Source organism: Podarcis tiliguerta, assembly GCF_965153285.1.
Source record: "Podarcis tiliguerta genome assembly, chromosome: 3".
NCBI lineage: Eukaryota > Metazoa > Chordata > Lepidosauria > Squamata > Lacertidae > Podarcis > Podarcis tiliguerta.
The window spans coordinates 31,256,843-31,274,954 of NC_139536.1; the positions used below are offsets into that span (position 1 = coordinate 31,256,843).

The 18,112-nt window shown below is 45.2% G+C and overlaps 1 protein-coding gene across 1 annotated transcript in view; it reads right to left on the minus strand.

The window, feature by feature from the left end:
• Positions 1 to 5,975: 5,975 nt before the first annotated feature.
• The window catches only part of ITPKB (inositol-trisphosphate 3-kinase B), an 83,746-nt gene continuing 71,609 nt past the window's right edge, over positions 5,976 to 18,112 (minus strand). The window contains exons 5-8 of the mRNA XM_083434431.1: positions 15,683 to 15,887; positions 13,366 to 13,467; positions 9,475 to 9,546; positions 5,976 to 8,307 (exon numbers count right to left, since the gene is read on the minus strand). Of these exons, the coding sequence (XP_083290557.1) occupies positions 8,092 to 8,307; positions 9,475 to 9,546; positions 13,366 to 13,467; positions 15,683 to 15,887 (595 nt within the window). The 3' untranslated portion in view covers positions 5,976 to 8,091. The remainder of the gene's footprint in view (positions 8,308 to 9,474; positions 9,547 to 13,365; positions 13,468 to 15,682; positions 15,888 to 18,112) is intronic.

Consider the following 18,112-nt stretch of genomic DNA (forward strand, 5'->3'; position numbering starts at 1 on the left):
AGTAACTGCACCCTTTAAGCAACACGTGCACACACACACACAGAGAGAGAGAGAGAGAGAGAGAGAGAGAGAGAGAGAGAGAGAGAGAAAGAGAGAAAAGCCTCCTTGGCTTCCTCAGTCACAGGCTTCATAACACTGCCCCATCACTGCGCTTTCTCATCTGTCCTTGTGCCATATTCACAAAGAGTTGGAATTAGGCAAATAAAAAACAACCAATGCAAGCAACCAAGTCTTTTGTTACATGCTACTCCAATCTACGAGCAATGAAAGTCTCCTGGGGTTCGACATGCTTCCCCAAGGCTTGGACGGACGGTCAGCAGAGACTGTGGTGTCTTTAGCATACATTGGGTTTATTTACATGTACGTATATGCAACCTGGGACACAGGTGGCGCTGTGGGTTAAACCACAGAGCCTAGGACTTGCCGATCAGAAGGTTGGCGGCTCGAATCCCCGCAACGGGGTAAGCTCCCGTTGCTCGGTCCCTGCTCCTGCCAATCTAGCAGTTCGAAAGCACGTCAAAGTGCAAGTAGATAAATAGGTCTTCCAGTGGGAAGGTAAACGGCGTTTCCGTGAGCTGCTCTGGTCCGCCAGAAGCGGCTTAGTCATGCTGGCCACATGACCCGGAAACTGTACACCGGCTCCCGCGGCCAATAAAGTTAGATGAGCGCCGCAACCCCAAAGTCGGCCATGACTGGACCTAACAGTCAGGGGTCCCTTTACCTTTATATGCAACCTGGGCATAGGCTGGAGAGGCTCACAAGAAGGTTGTGCTTCTTCATTTGTCACAGGTTTGGATCTAGCACAGAGCAAGTCATGGCTCTGTCCTCAGCTCTTGCAGCAGCAGCAGCAGCAGCAGCAGCAGCACCCAGATTCTAGAGCACTCATCAAAAGCAACTCTCCGGCCTGCTTCATGCCCTTTTTGTTGTTTCTCGCTCAGATGCAGCTATTGCAACCCAGTTCATCCCTTTGAAATGCTCACCAGGGGCACTAGAGTGGCCATCTGGTCTCCGTCTTCAAAACAACTTGCCTGGCCAGTTCCCCAACCTCCCTGAAACTCTTAACACCAGAATTCCCTGAAGTGGAGCATGCAGGAGCTACAAGCATCGCTTGACACTTAGCAGCAGTCTATGCTTCTCTCTCTTCCTCAAGCTCACATTTTACCATAGAGAGAACTTGACAAGCAAATGAGATTCTATCTCGTTTCCATTTACTGCTTCAGCAGAGTAGATATTTACCACCACCCCAAAGGCTTATCCACATTTACCTTTCCTCCGCTTTTTCCAGGTGTGGTCTACACTTAAAAGCTGCATGCCCAATGGCATGAACTAGCAGGACAATAGAGAGGAAGAAGAGGATTGTAGATGTAGATGGTACACACTGGGGCAAGCTGGGGATGGAGGAGAGGTTGGGGGTGTAGAAAGTCGCTCACAGGGTGACAGAGGACGGTGAGGGGATGAGAGTCAGTGCAGAGGAACAGGAGATCTGGACCCATCACCAGAGCCAGAGGGGCACCTGTCTCCATGAACACAGTGGGCTCTGAGGCATCGAGAGCAGCTAGAGGGGCAAGGGCTCTCTAGCTGGCCAGGTGGGGCTCACTAGCTCTGGGAGGAGGCAGGTGATTCCTCAGCCCGAGTAGGCTTTGAACAGGTGAGGGTCACCTGCTTCATCAAGCCCAGTTGCTGCAATCAGCATGCAGAGTATAAAAGGGCAGCAGAAGTAAGGGGCTGTGTCTGCTCAACTGCCCATGTTGGGGGACCTCAGCTTGAATGCTGTCGCATCTCTGTGGGACTGGACATAGGATGAGTGGATTGACCCTGGACTGGGGGCTTGACATACTGACTTGCTGCCACGTAGGCCAGGGGTTCAGGACACTCTGATTGGCATCCGACTGTCTTGGCAGACAATGGAGGAGTGTGCCTTTGGGGGTGAAGGTAAACCATTGGAGAGTTATAGCACCTGCTGCTGTGGCTGTAGAGACCAAGGAACAAATGTAAACAATTGGGCTGTTAAATGATGTTGAGCAGAGGTGTAATTGGCAGGGAATTCCTCAAATGATGTGTGAATATGAAATTTCTGGGTTTAAGCCATTTATCCAGCCCGTAAACTCAGCAAAGCAGAGAATGGAGCAGAGGGAGGGCATGATGCAGGCTTCAAGATCCGAAAGTATGTTGCCTAAATTGAACGTGGGCCACAGTCAGATTAAAGGGAAAGGGTGGCAATTCACTGAGTCTAAGTACCACTCCTTACAACCTTAAATTACTAAGAGAAAAGCCTTATTTACCACAATTTTGTGTTTTACCAACCTGACAGAGCCATCTTGGCATGTATTGTGCTACCACCTTCCTCGGTGCTTAGATGTAGGGAAAACAGTTTCATAACCTAATGACTACATTTGAACCACCACTTTTGTTCTCTCCTCTCTCTTCTGCGAAGCTCCTTTGTTTCTCCCCCAAAAGGTCTCGTCAGAACTGAAGTTTAAAAATAGACCAAATGGCACCAGAGCTTCAACTGAGAAAACAAACAAACATGTTGCCATGCTTGAAACATTGTCAGACATTAGACTTTGGATCTGCTACCTTCCTTTGTGTTTATATATACTGAATATAAATTAAAGCAAATGAGATATTCACAAGGTGGCCTGGCTACCATAACCATCTCCCTTGCTCATGATGTTAGGATCTCTAACTAAGGGATGGTGAACAGAATCCAGAGGCATTCAACACTGGCCGGTCAAGTTTGACAGATGAGTGAGGTTGTTGTTCTGTTTCTCGCTAAACCGCTGTTGTGCCTCGAGAAAATCTGATCTTACTCGCCAAATTGAAGCTTGGTTAAGCAAAACTTCTCTCCATATTTTTCTGTGCAACTGATAAGATCCAATTCAGCGGGTAAAATCGAATTCTTGCAAGGCACAGCTGTGGAACAGCAACAAAAAGCTCTCTGACCCAGGGAGAATAATCAGTACACAATACAATCAAAATATGGGTCAGGTTTCCAGTAAAACGTTCAGCAAACTTACCAAACTACAGTTCCCAGAATTCTTAGGGGGGGAAGCCATGACTGTTAAAAGGGGTGCAAGTGTGTTTTCAATGCATGGTGTGGCCCAGGTCTGCAAGAGGAGGGAGTCCAAGGTGCTTCCACCTGTAATCCAGAGAGCTGCAATAGCCTAGGTCAAAAAACTTGTCCAGGCTGTCACCCAACATAAAGCTTAACTCTGTTCTATTCTCTCCACTTCAGCTTTCTAGGGTCTGCTTTTAGTGCTGCTGTGCTTCTAGCATTTCAAGTCAAGTTGACTTAACCCCTGTGTACGTCACACCAAGGAAACTCTTAAAATAGAAACATTATAGCAACAAACAGCCCAAAGCCTTATGGGTTCCCACACCAAGTCCTGCAAGGAGACAGATGTTTGATTGCAGAAGCGGGCTGGCTCAAAGGAGGCTTGGAAGAACCTTTCCAAAAACTAAACAGTGTAATGCATCAGTGGCTTGGCGGTTGTGTTGGAGTAGGGCGGGGAAAATCTGGGTTTCCGCTTCAGGGGAAAAAGTGGGATACAGCCACAGGCCCATTGACATGCATTCTAGGCTCACTCATCAGCCAGCATTCTGTGACCCCAGAGCATCCTCACTGGGCTATTTTGGAGGTCCCACCTTCTTAGCCTTCCCCTCCAGAGAGAATTTTTGAACCAAATTCTGCACAAAGGACCCCTTTCTCAGCCTGCAAGGACGGAATACAAAAGAAATCTGCATTTGGCAATGAAAGGGGAAACGGTGTGTATGAAAAGAAATAGAAATCATTTCCCAAGAATGGAAAAAATGGCTACTGTGTTCCAAATCTTTGGGCTCTTGTTTGTGGCACTGCCTCAGTCCCGTCAGAAGAGTGCAATTGATTCGGTATAGGAGTTGCATCTGCCATCCCAAGCAAATTTCACATCGGTGAGCAAGAGAGAAGGAATTAAGAACAGCAGCAAGCAAGCGGCTAGCCAAGTGCTGCCACCTCTTGGCTGCTGTGAGTACCACAGGGCGTCAGCTAGCACCACAGAGCTAGAGAGAGACTTCAAAATGTGTGCTATTTACTGCCTGGTCCCTCCCTGTCATAATTAAAATGTTGAGATAGCTCTCAAATCTTGGGTGGGGTGGGGGGTCTAACAGGTGCAGCCGGGACCAGAGTCAGGAGTTGGTACCCTCAGGCACTTGTCAAGGCCCACAACCCATCAAGGGGCCTACTGTTGACCCCAGATCCCGCTGGTCCTTATCCTCTTTCTCCTCATTGTTGCTCCGTTAAACTTCCCTTTCCAATCTTCTGAGAAGATTACTACCTCCTCCTGCTGCTGCTGCATGTGTAGACAAGGCTGCTCACCTGTCTTGTTAACAGTTTCTTAGGCAGTCTTAGCAATTTCTGGGCTATCAGCTTAGAGAGGGAGAACCCAGACCCTGAGATCATCCTGAGGCCCTTCTTTGTGTGCTTCCCCAGCGTGAGCTTCCGGAGGGTGGCAACACAAGAACGGGCCTTTTCTGCAGTGGCTCCCCATTTGTGCAATGCTCTCCCCAGGGAGGTTTGCCTGGTGCCTTCATTGTACACCTTTTGGCACCAGGGAAAAATGTTCCTTTTTAGCCTTTGGCTGATTAGCATCTCATACCCCCTTTAAACTTTTTTTGGGGGGCGGATTATTGATTTGTTCATTCTTGTTTTTATCATGTATTTAGTGTTTTTATATTGTATTTTTATTTTGTGAACCACCCTGAGACCCTGCGGAAGAAGGGCGGTATACAAATTTAATAAATAAGAATAAGCAAGGCACGTACAGCTGTACCTTCGAAGTTGAACAGAATTCGTTCTGGAAGTCTGTTCGACTTCCAAAATGTTCAGAAACCAACGCACGGCTTCTGGTTGCCTGCAGGAAGCTCCTGCAGCCAATCAGAAGCCTCATCGGACATTCAGCTTCCGAAAAATTCGCAAGCCGGAACACTCACTTCCAGGTTTGTGGCGTTCAGGAGCCGAAATGTTCGAGAACTAAGCTGTTCAAAAACCAAAGTATGACTGTATTTCAGTTGAGGTGGAGAAACCTTGATGAAATGTTGTGTGCAGCATGCAACACAGTTTGAATTACTTCTGAAGAAAGGATTGCACGGGTAAAAGTAATTTCAGATATATCCTAGACAGGGTAAGGCAGAGAAAGAGCATGAAATTGACTCAATTACGTTCAACAGAAACAACATGTCATGTTCCCTCTAAGGGAAATGCATTAGCTTCTGAGGAAGGCACAGTCCACATGTTTCTCTACTTGGTGAGCTGCAACAGGAAAATACAGGGAATACAAAGGGGAGATCAATTGCTCTTTAACAGCCTCTCCCTCCCCAATGTAGCGCTGCATCTGAAACTGCTCCAAATACAGAAAATGTATTATTTAAACATCCCTGAAAATGTTAGGTATTGCAGCAGATAATTCCTTGAAAGGCAGGTTAACAAGACAACTTGTTTTCTCAAGATCTTAGCTGTCAGCAACTAGACTGACAATATCTGAGAGCAGGGGTGGGGAACCTCAGGCCTGGGGGTCCAGTGTGGCCCTCCGAGGCTCTGTCATTGGCCCTTGGAACTCCCCACGGGCCAAGGACCTCCCCAGGTCATGCCATTCACTGGAGCTGCTCCTCCGCCTCCTTGCCTGTCTGGAATGTGCCCTCAAGTGACAATAATGTGCCTTGCTAACAGCTACATCCATTGCTATGCCCACTTTTGAATCTGGAATGTGTCCCCTACATTGTGGAAGGTTGCCCAAAACAAAGGTCCCCCACCCCCCGTCTCGAGAGGTTATGGCTTTAACTCGTCTTGCACAGCCAAAACACTAGTCCTGGTTTCTTTGTGAAGCTTCCACCTGCCACATTTTTCAGGATCAGATCTCCTCATGCCAACTGGTTCCATTTAAATCAGTCTCTCTGGCTCTTGGGTAACCTCAGGACAATGACAGGGAATCACAAAAGCAGCCATTTTGTATGCCTTTATTTTGAGTTATTTGACTTACAGGCACTGTGCATAGGTGGAGTTTTATAACTCTGCAAGTTCTTCGTGTCATCGCTAATCCGGGAGAGATATGTGTTGGGAGAACTACCTCACAGCAAGAGTTCCAGTCTCCAGGGGGGCCTTAAGAGACATCTGGAGAAACAATTCACTTCTTTGAAAGCCACAAAGCAAGGAATCTTCTTTTACAAACAGGCTTAAAAAAATAAAAATGTATATATAATAGAAGCAATTTAAAAGCTAAATACAAGTTTTAAAATGGTATAAACTTACACTGCTTCAAGGACTCGCTCCCTGCCCTCCACAGACATGGAAAAAAAAATGTTTTGAAAACTTAACATTATTATTTAAAAGATTCCATGCATTAAGACTTAGTGTTCTAGGCAACTAAAAAAAGGAATGGCAATAAATAGAACTTTTTTTAAAAAAACCAAAAACCACTTTTCCATGACACTAATGGAACAGAAAGTAGTCCATAAGGCACTTCCACACAGGCTATTATTAAACAGCAAAGGAAACCTGAAGGGGAAAAGCAGCCAAACAAAGCAACTATTTACAACAGCACAGGTTGACAGATAGGGGCCTAGTGAGAAGGAATCCCCCGAAGAGTTTGCATCCTTGAAAAAGGAGCCATGGGGCATTATCCCAGCCTGCAAAACACACACACTTGTTGCAGCGTTAGAACCAACTCGAGATAAGAAACTGCAGCCGGCACATTGCAAGGGCAAACAGGGTTGCCACATGACTACTGGGAAGAGTGGAAGCAACGGGTTCTGGAAGCATCTGGGATGCATCGTGAACATGGAAAGGTTTAAGGATTTGTCGGTATTGACACCATCCAGAAAAAAACAACTCTGGAACGTCTGTGACCTCTACTGAACAGTCCCCCTTCTCAAGGTTTCTGCAGCACTCGTGAATTCCTAGAGAGGGAAAAAGCAAATGTACTGTCATCCCCTCCTGACATCAGTAAATGCCGCCCTTTGAGATGTGAGTACTGGAATGTTTTGCAAGAGCACACCTGAGACGTTGCTTGCCACTTTAAAAGGGTCTGCAGTGTTAACAAAGAGAAACCTGAACGGCAGGTATAGCCCTTTGCAAGCCAGCCCTTCATCTGACAGGCTACTAGGTCACTCCAAGACAACTAAAGTCTTGGCAAAAGCAGGAAAACTGTGGACTGCCATCAGCCCCCAGCCAGCACAGCCAATGTTCGGGGATGATGGGGGTCGCAGTTCAGGAACCCCTGGCGGGGGTTAGAGCCCCTGGCTTAGAGCAAGGGATCGGAACTTTTCTCGCCAGCAGTCCAAACCCAACCCTAATAGACAAAAGGATGCACTATCAAATGTAACCCTCAGGAGCAGACAAAGCTTTGCTATTCATTCAACTAACTACTCGGCGATTGCGCAGCTGCTGTATGCCGGCAAGAAATTGCTCGAATATATTGAAAAGTAGACTTGATATTAAGTTATTCCAACAAGCTCCTGTATGCAGATTAACTATACTGAGGTTAGTACATGTTAAAAGGCCGCTGTTCAAGAATACCAGTTATATTTCTCCAAGGATGTTAAGTTCTTGATTCCAAAGACTCCGAAGCTTCTCAGGAGGAAAAAGCACCTATTATCCCAGCAAAGTGCCTTTAAAATCAGCGGCCCAAGTAATGTACTAACTTTGGGCACAAGAGGGCAGCAGATAATTACAACTCAGTCTCTCCTTCGCTCTGCAGCTTTTAGCTACCGGTAGATAGAATTTAAGCACTGTCTTAATTCAACAGAGGTGTATGAGAACTGTACAAACCCTTACTGGTTAAACACAGATTGCATAAGAACTACTGAAGGGGGAATTTACGCTATCCTTAACTGCTAAAGACTAAAAAGTCAATATTGGTATGCACTTCCATCGTCCCAAGCTTGGCTTCACGTCCAGCATTTGTTCTGGCAAATATATAACTGCATATTTACACCTTAAATAAAAGGAGCTTCTAACTTTTAGAACTGGGAAGGAGAGGGTGGGCAGAAAGTGTCTTGTAGTGCAGTTCAGAAAGTCAGTTTGCGGGGCTGGCTTCTGAGTAGTGGCAGAGCTGGACTTCAATGCAGGTCTTCACTCTGAGACAACTCCGTTAGGATCTCGATGAGGTTCTCCAGCCCCCAAAGGTATCCGTCCTCCCGATTCCCTTCTATCCAGGGCACGTTGTGCTGGAGGACCTCTCCCTCTGGCAGTGGGGTGGTTTTCCCAAAGTCAATCATCCAGACTTTGGCCTGTTCTTTCTTGTCGTGGATGAAGAGAAGGGAACTCCCGATTACCTGCGACAGGAAAAAATAAAAAGGGGATTATCACACAGGATTCGAAGGCACGTGGTCAGCATTCGCCCAATACTAATTTTGCTCCCTTCCTTAACCATTTTCTGAACTCCCTGCCTGTCTGGCAGCAAAACTGGCTGGTGAAAGACCTCCCATCTTTGTCAACTTGCTGAGAGGGGAGGTGTTACACAGAGCTTTGGCGCTGGTCCCTCTCCGGTCCTTATGTGGTTTGCTTCCGAGGCGGCAATGGGGCGCTTGATGCAGCGCCACCTCTTCTGTTTCTGCCACCTGAGGCAGCTGCCTCCCCCTGCTTCATGGCTGGGCCGGCTTTGGTCTAAAGGCAGAACTTGGCATTCTGTGGTGTTGGGCCTGCTGTGTCTATAGCACTCTTGAGGTTATATGAAAACAAGGCTGCTAGCTCTCAAGGTCACGGGGAAGTTAAAACATGCAATGTGAGAGGAGTAGAAACTCTTTTTGACAATTAAAAAAAAAAAAAGCAGTTGTTGAATATCTGCTCTCCCAAGTCGCAAACCCAGTTAAAAATTCAATTTTTAAGCAGCAGTTTTAGGAGAGTTAAAATAAGTTCTGCCACCCAGTGCCAGCCTAAAACTGAAAGGCCTGAATCTCCAGGGATAAGAAGCTCCCCAAATGCACTGGGGGCGAAATCCCCTCTCTTTCTGTCCTTAGTCAGGGAAAGAACCTGGTCACTTCTCACATTTATTCAGACTTTCAGGACCAAATGACACACAGGACTTTTCATCACATAAATGGCAGCCGGGGTGGGGTGGGGGGGCAAGCCAGATTGATAATATAATGGGGGGGAGGGGGGAGGGGGTTTCCTCCCTTCAACGCCAGCCCTGATCAAAATGGGGGGCCCTGCACTTGCTATTCACACTGGGAGCATTCTACTTAGTGTGCATACCAGGGGGTTGGGTAGGAGTGGTTCTGATCAGGGCTGCAGTATGTTCCCCCTGCACTATGGCCCCCATATAGTTTGCCACCCCACCCCCCATGAACATCAAATTATTGAATATCAAATAGTGATGCAATTCCAAAGCTTGTGGAAAGATTCTAGTCCGCTAACTTGTTTAGGTAAACCGAACTTTGCTTTGACCAGAGTTCTAACCTTTTTTAAAAAAAGAGATCATAGAAAGGCGGTTTAGTTTTTACCTCGTGGCCCCTGAAGAATGGTGACAATTCCAAGGTATCGCGGATTCCCTTCAACCGGTTAAGGTAGCCGTTCTGTAGTGGCGAGAACAGAACATTTTTAAGAGCTTTGAAAATACTTCTGAAGCACCCAGTCTCTGAGCGTTGACCTTGCTTAGCAAGAGGCTGCACATTCCTCACATAGTTTGAACGGAAGGAGTTGCAATTTGTTTTGCACACACAGACACACACACACAGACACACACACACACAGACACACACACACACACACACACCCTCTGCCTGTAAGCTAAATAACCGCTCCTGTATCGGGCCTGCAAGCTGGGTGAGCTGCACTTCCAAGCAGCCAACACAGACTTCCCAGCGCTTTACACCGCTGCCAGCTATCGAGAGAACCCTGTTCCTTTGCCCTTCTCAGTAACTGGCTGAATAAGAGCAGCTGGGGCCCAGAAATGGAAACAAGAAGAATTACCGACGAAAAAAGAATGGCAGATGAAATTAATGGACTATGCAGAATTAGATAAGATGACAGGAAGACTTCTAAACCTGCAAGACCAGAGATTCTCAGAGGAGTGGAGTAAATATGTGAATTATTTGAAAAGCAATTGTAATCAACAGATTACGCTAGTAGGATTACAAGACGTTTTGTAAGGAGGAATATATTGCAAGGAAGGTTATGAAGAGAGTTATTAGTTAAGATAATTAAAAGTAATAGTGAAATTAAGAAATGTAAATTAAGTGAAAAATATTGGAAAACTTTCAGATGTGATTGATGGAAGTCAAAATGTATAAGATATGAAATTGTGTTAAATGAATGTTGAAAATTCTGTTAAAATTTTATATGAGCAACTGGGTGGGGAGGTGAAAAGTTTTAAAGGCAGTAGCAGTAAAAAAAGAAAAAAGTAAAGTAAAACACAAGCAGGGTCCAGAGCCCACAAAATGCCACGCTATCATGCACTGGTGTTCAGCTACTGGGTCCTGGCCTGATCTGAGATGGGCCACAACAGCAGCACTGCCATCTTACCAACATAGGCTTAAATATTAAGAGAGTCTCCAAACGCTTGTTTTGCATTGAAGGTGGGTCCTGGGTCTGCAAACAGTGGAATACTACTGTGCTTTGGCATATACTGTACATGTGGCTTTTCTTGGAAGTGGCTGAGGCTACAGGGCAGGATTAAAGAGGCAAGCAGGAGGGCAGACAGACCCAGACACTACCCTGCACCTTCCCACAAATGTGGCAATCTCTCCTGCCTGTGTTACAGGTTGGTCACCCAAGACTGAAGACCAGGGGGCTCTCCAGATGTTCCTTTTCTCTGACCACTGGCCACGCCGGCTGGGGCTGATAGGAATAACTAGCTGGTATGTCACAGGTTCCCCCAACCACGACGTAAGGAGTCACGGTCACGAGAACCATTTCACTTTTAATTTTTTTCCCAGACCTTTCCAGACTGCAAGCAAAATGATTCACATAGCAGAATGGCTCAGCAGTGAGCAACATAGCAGCTTTCTTCATTGGCTCCAGAAGAAGCCCCCATTAACTACCATCCATTGTAAACTCTCTCTGCAAACCTGCAATGGGTAAAGAGCCAGGTTCAGAGATGCTCGTCTGAGACTGTACGTGGTGGGGTCTAAAATTAAGCTCACTTGCCCAATTGGGTGGTTTGCAGAGGAAATGCAAAAATGCATTCATTGTCATCTAATAGGAGGCTGGGAGAGAGAGGTGGAGCTGTATGTCACCTGCATATTGAAGGCACTTAGTTCAAACCTTCATTCAACTTTCCCCATTGGTTTCATGTAGCTGTTAAAATCAGGACAAGATGAGACACTCCAAAGGCTAATCAGAAGTCCTCTAGCTTCACTTTCTGGGTCTCTCCCTTCAGAAAGGACTGGCACCACCATTATCCTGGACTTTCCAGGTCTGTTCCTGGCACGACAACCCAGATGGACATGATACTTAACAATACTGAAATCTACTGACGAGGTCAAAGGAAGCCAACAGGGTTCCTGCCACTTCCTGGCGTCAGGTCACCCACCAGGGCGACATCGTGCAAAATATTTAGAGCTATTTCACCTAGCAACAGGGTTGGGGGTGTGTGCGGGATCAACTCTTTAGGAGAGGTGATGGGATTCCCAGCCCTTGGCTTCCAGGAAATAAAGAGGTGGGGAGCTTCAGCGCAGTTTCCAGGTATACAAAACCCTGCCGTTTACTTGGAAGGGTTGCCATTTTCCTCAAATCACAAGATGCACCCACCTTTCCTCCTCCCTCAGCAACAGCATTGTTCCAGGATTCAGTAATGGTGCAGGGTTGCTCACTGCAAGCTAAAAGGCCTCCTCCTGCATGCATTTGTGACCTTTTCAGTTTGCAGAGGGTACTTGCATTTCATTTGTAACTAGATGTTTATTAGCAACCCCATGTGGCCTAAAATTATGTGAGATGGATACACCTATCCATCTTTCCTCGTCCCCTGACAGGCTTCTCTAAACAGTTTGCTTGCCCCTTCAAGCTCCAGCCACCACCAAGGAGGAAGATTTGTCAAATGTTACAGCAGGTGCCCACCTCTGGACCAAAAAGCAGTAGGCAGATCGAGGGAGAGCAGCAGGACTGTAGTTTCCTTGTCTCTCGTAGTGAAATATAAGAGGTTTTGTAACCATGTTTGAACATTGGAGCTCTCTCCATTATGCCTTGCAGGAAAGATGCCTTCAGCTGTCAGGAAAGCCACTAAGAATGGGTCACTACCGGGGCCGGATTTAGGTTTGATGAGGCCCTAAGCTACTGAAGGTAACGGGGCCCTTTATATGTCCAGCTGTCCTTTGTCAACAACAAATTATTGCTGTTTTTTGTGTTGAATATATGCTATATGGTAATTTATGGACCTAATAGGTATCTAAAGCCATTTGCACATAAGAAAATATGTATTTTATCAAAATAATTGTTAACTCAAATACAATTAAGAAGAAGTGTATTAATAGTGAAATACAATTAAGAAGTAGCATATTAATAGTGAAATAATTACACAACACAAAACTCTGTTGCTGTATGTAGATTTTATTTGATTTGTTTTTTATCTTATATTTTGGAAATGTACATCCAGGGATTTTTTCCCTTTAATTTTTTTTTGGGCCCCCAAGAGAGTGGGGTCCTAAGCTATAGTTTGTTTAGCTGATACATAAATCCGGCAATGGTCACTACCACACTCATAAACCCACTTGTGCTGCCAACCAGGCACCTTAAACTTCCAACTTTCTGTTTAAACTTTGTGTGTATGTGAGAGTGTGTGTGAGAGAGAAAGAGACAGACAGAAGGACAACAGTTCTTGCTTGTTTCCCCTGACATGACCCAGAGCCAGTCCAGGACTCTTTCCTTGATCAAAGAGCTTAGCAAAGAAGATGAAGCTGTCAAGGGTGTAGGCCTGATAGGTGGGCCTCATTAAAAAAACCTTTCTACAGTGGTACCTCGGGTTAAGAACTTAACTCGTTCTGGAGGTCCATTCTTAGCCTGAAACTGTTCTTAACCTGAAGCACCACTTTAGCTAATGGGGCCTCCTGCTGCTGCTGCGCCGCCCGAGCACGATTTCTGTTCTCATCCTGAAGCAAAGTTCTTAACCTGAAGCACTATTTCTGGGTTAGTGGAGTCTGTAACCTGAAGCGTTTATAACCTGAGGTACCACTGTACTTCCCTAGCATTCAAGAAATCCCATTTTCAGTGTTCCATTACAGACAGGATTTGGACCAGCTTAACCAAGAATCTGAACTAGTTAAGATATTGCGCATCTTCTGGATGCATAACATAAACTGCCGAGGAAAGAGAGCAGGTTTCACATTAGCATGTAGCTGTGGGATATTAAAGAAACCTGGGGTACTAAACTAATAAGGAAACCAGCTGCAGCGACTCACCAGAACGTTACGATTTCCTTTCGTAAATTCTCTGAAGGCCTCCATGACTTGTTCCTTTGTCCTGGTCTTCTTGAAATCCCTGTTCACGGTGCCATCTTCCTTCTGCAAAAAGCAATGACGAAATCCAAGGCTATTACTCAGAAGAATGCATTTGTGTCAACAGACAGCTTTGCCGTTCATTAAACAGGATGTGGAATAACCTACAACAGGGCAAAGGTACAAGATGGCCATCATTTAAATAACAGCCATGGGGTGGGGGTTGAATGACTTGCAGGCTGTCCAGAGAAGACTTGAGATTGGTTTTATTTTGAGGGGTTGGGGGGTATTTGCAACTTTTGAACACAATACATTATTCTTTCTTCAGCCGTGGAAATTACAGGAAGGGATCTGAATTGCCCAGTCCAGCCCTTTGTCCCACATGTCAACATGTGAAATGGTTTGCAAGTATAAAGATCTGTGCTACACAGAGGCTGATGATCAATTCATCTCAAGCATCAACCTTTCCCAGCACTATTAACCAAACTCCTTGAAATCCACAGGGTTTGCAAACACCTCTAAACATATAAATTAGCCCACATCTTTTAGTATTCTGCAAAGAGGAGACTACAGTAATTCAAAGCAGAATGGACTACCTTGGAAGGTTTCTAAGCAGAGGTTGGAATCTTTAGCTGTGATTCCTGTATTGCAGAGGTTAAAATTAATATCCCTTGGGGATCTTTCCCAACCCTATAAGCCAGCACAATTCAAGTACTAATTTGAGCAAGTCCATGTGGTTTGTTTGGGACGCGGGTGGCCCTGTGGGTAAAACCTCAGTGCCTAGGACTTGCCAATCGTATGGTTGGCGGTTCGAATCCCCACGGTGGGGTGAGCTCCCGTCGTTCGGTCCCAGCTCCTGCCTACCTAGCAGTTCGAAAGCACTTTTAAGTGCAAATAGATAAATAGGTACCGCTTTATAGCGGGAAGGTAAACGGCGTTTCCGTGTGCTGAGCTGGCTCGCCAGAGCAGCTTCGTCACGCTGGCCACGTGACCCGGAAGTGTCTCCGGACAGCGCTGGCCCCTGGCCTCTTAAGTGAGATGGGTGCGCAACCCTAGAGTCGGACACGACTGGCCCGTACAGGCAGGGGTACCTTTACCTTTATGTGGTTTGTTTAGATTCAGACAGAATGAAGACACAGCACCCTTTTGCACCCATGGTTCTCATTTCAGCCCATGTTCAGAACCTGACATCCATGAATGCACACTGTAGTGCCAGGGGACAATTTAACAACATGTTTTTTTAAAAACAACAACAACTTGTGCAGTGTGGAATCAGACAGCTATTTACTGCTTTGTGGCTGCTTTAAGACTTCCTGTCTGGCAGCCTAGCTGTGTTGAGAGCTGGTATCTGAAGCCTCCAGCCACGGACTCAGCTGAAAGTTGCAAAAGGGTGCTATGTTTTCATTCCAATTCATTTCTCCTGCTTCCCCAGATATCCAAGCAGCTGTGAGAGTGTGGTAATGCCTGCGGCCTCCAGCCGTGGGGTGAGCCATGCATCACCAAGCTCCCATAACTGCTCGGATATCCGGGGATGCTGTAGGGCTAGAGGCTACAGGAAAACCGAGCCTCAAAACAAAACTGGCCACTTGCATCCAAACAGAACTTCTTAAGGCTTTTTCTTTTCTTTTTTCTTTTTTCCGGCTGGCACACAACCTTCTGCTTCTTCTGTTCACAAGTTTGCTCACTTCCATCGGCAAAGCAACCTGCCTAAAGAATAACTTTGCAACCTTACATAAACCAACATGGCAAAGCTCCATGCATGCATAATATTTATTTATTGGCTGATAGCAATTAAAATGGCAGGCAGCAGGGACTATGGCAGGTGCCTTCTATCTTTGTTCACCTATCTGTATCTACTTACGTTGTTTATACAGAGGGAGGAGAAAGGGTTATGCCTCAATAAAGGGATTACAGGATTTTCATTTTTTAAAATTTAATTTATACACCATTTTATATATTTAAAGTATATCTCTATTCAGTGTACAAAAACCTGACTCACAACTCTTTCTTCTACAAGAAACCTCCCATGCACTCTCTACAACGCACATTCAAAGACTGCCATTTCAGCTTGACAGTGAAAGATCTTGTTTGACCTTGGTGGAACTAGAACTTCATTACAATGCACTCTGCAAAGCTGCTTAAACATCTAGTTTAGCTGCGGGTTCAGTTGCAGTATATCGGGAATTCTATTGACAAAGGCAGAACTCCCGGCAAGCACCTTTCTCAGGAAATATTCCACCTATTATCTTTGTTATGCACCTGATAGATTCAAAACCCTCACCTTGATTCCTTCAATCCTGAATCCGAGAGTCGCTGTAGAACTTATTGTTTCCCTCCACTGCATGTATCGGGGCTTGGTTACGGCACGCTGGGCGTTCTCCTCCTCAGTCGGAGCCTCCGGATCCACTTCAATCATCTTTTGATACATGTCCTTCCGTAGGCTTGGCTTCTTCCTGGCCTTTGTTAGTTCTTCCTCCAAGTAGGTTCTGCAGAGAGGACATTAAGTGTTACTCTCACCATCTTCGGAAACTTATCTATCACAACTGGGGGGGGGGGGCAAGGTTTCGGCCTCTCTCATATTTTGATCCTCTAGGATTTCCAGAAACCTCAAAGCGATGTCAGAAAACTTCCACGTACTGCTAGTTAATCTCCTACCAAGACACAGTGGTAGAAAATTGCAACTAACTAGGGCAAAACACCCTAGAAAGAGCAATATCTGGAATGGAAATACTGGTACATATGCCGGTTTGAGCTAAGAACTTAAGAGCAGTCTCTGCCCTGGATCAGGCCAAAGGCTGATCTAGTGCACTGCTCAAACACTTTATATTCTGGAAACCAACCACATGTATTTAACAACATTTATGGAAGGTGACCATGAATAAAGATCACAGCCCTCTCTTTCAAACAACATGTGGCAAGGCAACCATGAAAGGATAAAATAATTGCATGAGAAGGCCATAAATTATACAGGTGGGTAGTTCGCATGAGCAGTTTGCAATTCAGCATCCTTTCCAGATATAAGGGACACCTGGAATTGTGAATCACTCAGAGGGCATTAATTTGGCAGTATTAATATTGATCACCATCACCCATTAGGATGATGAAAGTAATGAGTGAGCCACTCTGTGCATCCATTGCCTTCATCAAATGCAAGGATCCTACTGATTTTTAATTCCATTTGTGATGGAGGACAAGGATTCAGAAAAGACACTTTTCCTAAGCATGTCTTCCCCATCAGCCCACTAGAGGTCTCTGCTTTCTATTAGTAACAGCTGCAGCTGCTTGAAATGGCACTGGCGGGGCACTCCTGGGTCAGCAAAATTTATGCCAGTCACCCTGCAGCGCTTCCTCAAGTTACTTTTTTGCTGCCCCAAACAAGCCTAAATGTTAAGTTCCTGGCTCCAATAACGTCTGCTGACTTAGTAGAGATAAGGCTGACTACAGATTTGTAGTCAGTAAATTTAGGAGCCAAACGCATATCCAGACTTTAATGCAAATCTGCTCCCAGCCATGAAAGTTACTAAGCACTTTGCAGCAGGTTTTGTGTCTTGGAAGAAGGGGAAGGCCGAACCGTTGCCTGTAGGAGTGTCAGATATAAAACCATATTCCAAATGTTTCATACAAGCCAGAGAGGCGAGTGTGGTGGGCAGGGCTGGATTAAGACCCTAAGCACTCAAGTTTTTTGGTGCCTCCATGTATATATCTAATTTAAAATATAAACAACAATAAACCATAAAATAAAATGGCATTTTTTGAAATGAAACAAAACCTGCAATAAGATAGAAAATAATGTGGCGGGTTTTTTTGTATACTTCCACCTTGTATTTGGAAAAAACCTCTCCTCCTTTTTCTAATTGCAAAGTCTTTGATCAGTTCCTCAAAACTAATCTTACATAACACATCTGCTTCTATACTTAGTAGAGATAAGGCATCCAAACCTGCCTTGTTGCATAGTTGTTCTGTTGGGTTTTGTCAATATCTGAGAAAACTGAGAAAATGAACACTCAGCCGAGCAATTTGTGACCATTAATGTTAAAAACCCGGCAACCGATATTTGAAATAAAATTTCAAAGCTGACTCAGTTCTTCTCAGCATTCCATATGCCACACAACAGTATATATAACTAGAGGCTATATTCCTCTGAATACTAGCCAGAGTTATAACCAACAGGTGTAATCTCCAGTTCCAGATCATCCCCTCTTCCCTCCACAATATACCAAGTCACTGAAATTTGGCATAAACTGAATGTTTGATGTTTTATTATGTTTTTATATTTGTTAGAAGCTGTCCAAAGTGGCTGGGGCAACCCAGACAGATGGGTGGCGTATTATTATTATTATTATTATTATTATTATTATTATTATTGCCTCTGGCATCATGCATTTCCTGCCATAATAATCTTGTCTGTCTCTTTGCTGCTGTTTGTATATTGAAAAGGTATCCCTTGTACCATTAAATGAAGCATTTTGGCTGCAGTTTGAATTAGTCGGCCAAGGGTTCTCAAAAAGAGTTCAAGTTTCTTACAGTTGCCACCAGTTTCGAAGTACTCTTGTACCTACAAGTTGCTTCTAGGTCAAACAAACTGCGAGGCAAAAATCTTCCGCTATCTCCTTGAACAAGGATGTACTTTTTTGGGGGGGGAAGTACTCGTTAACCCAGCTTAGAATGTTTTTCCATTTGTTCATGCAGTTAATTTGAACTTTGCTTTCCC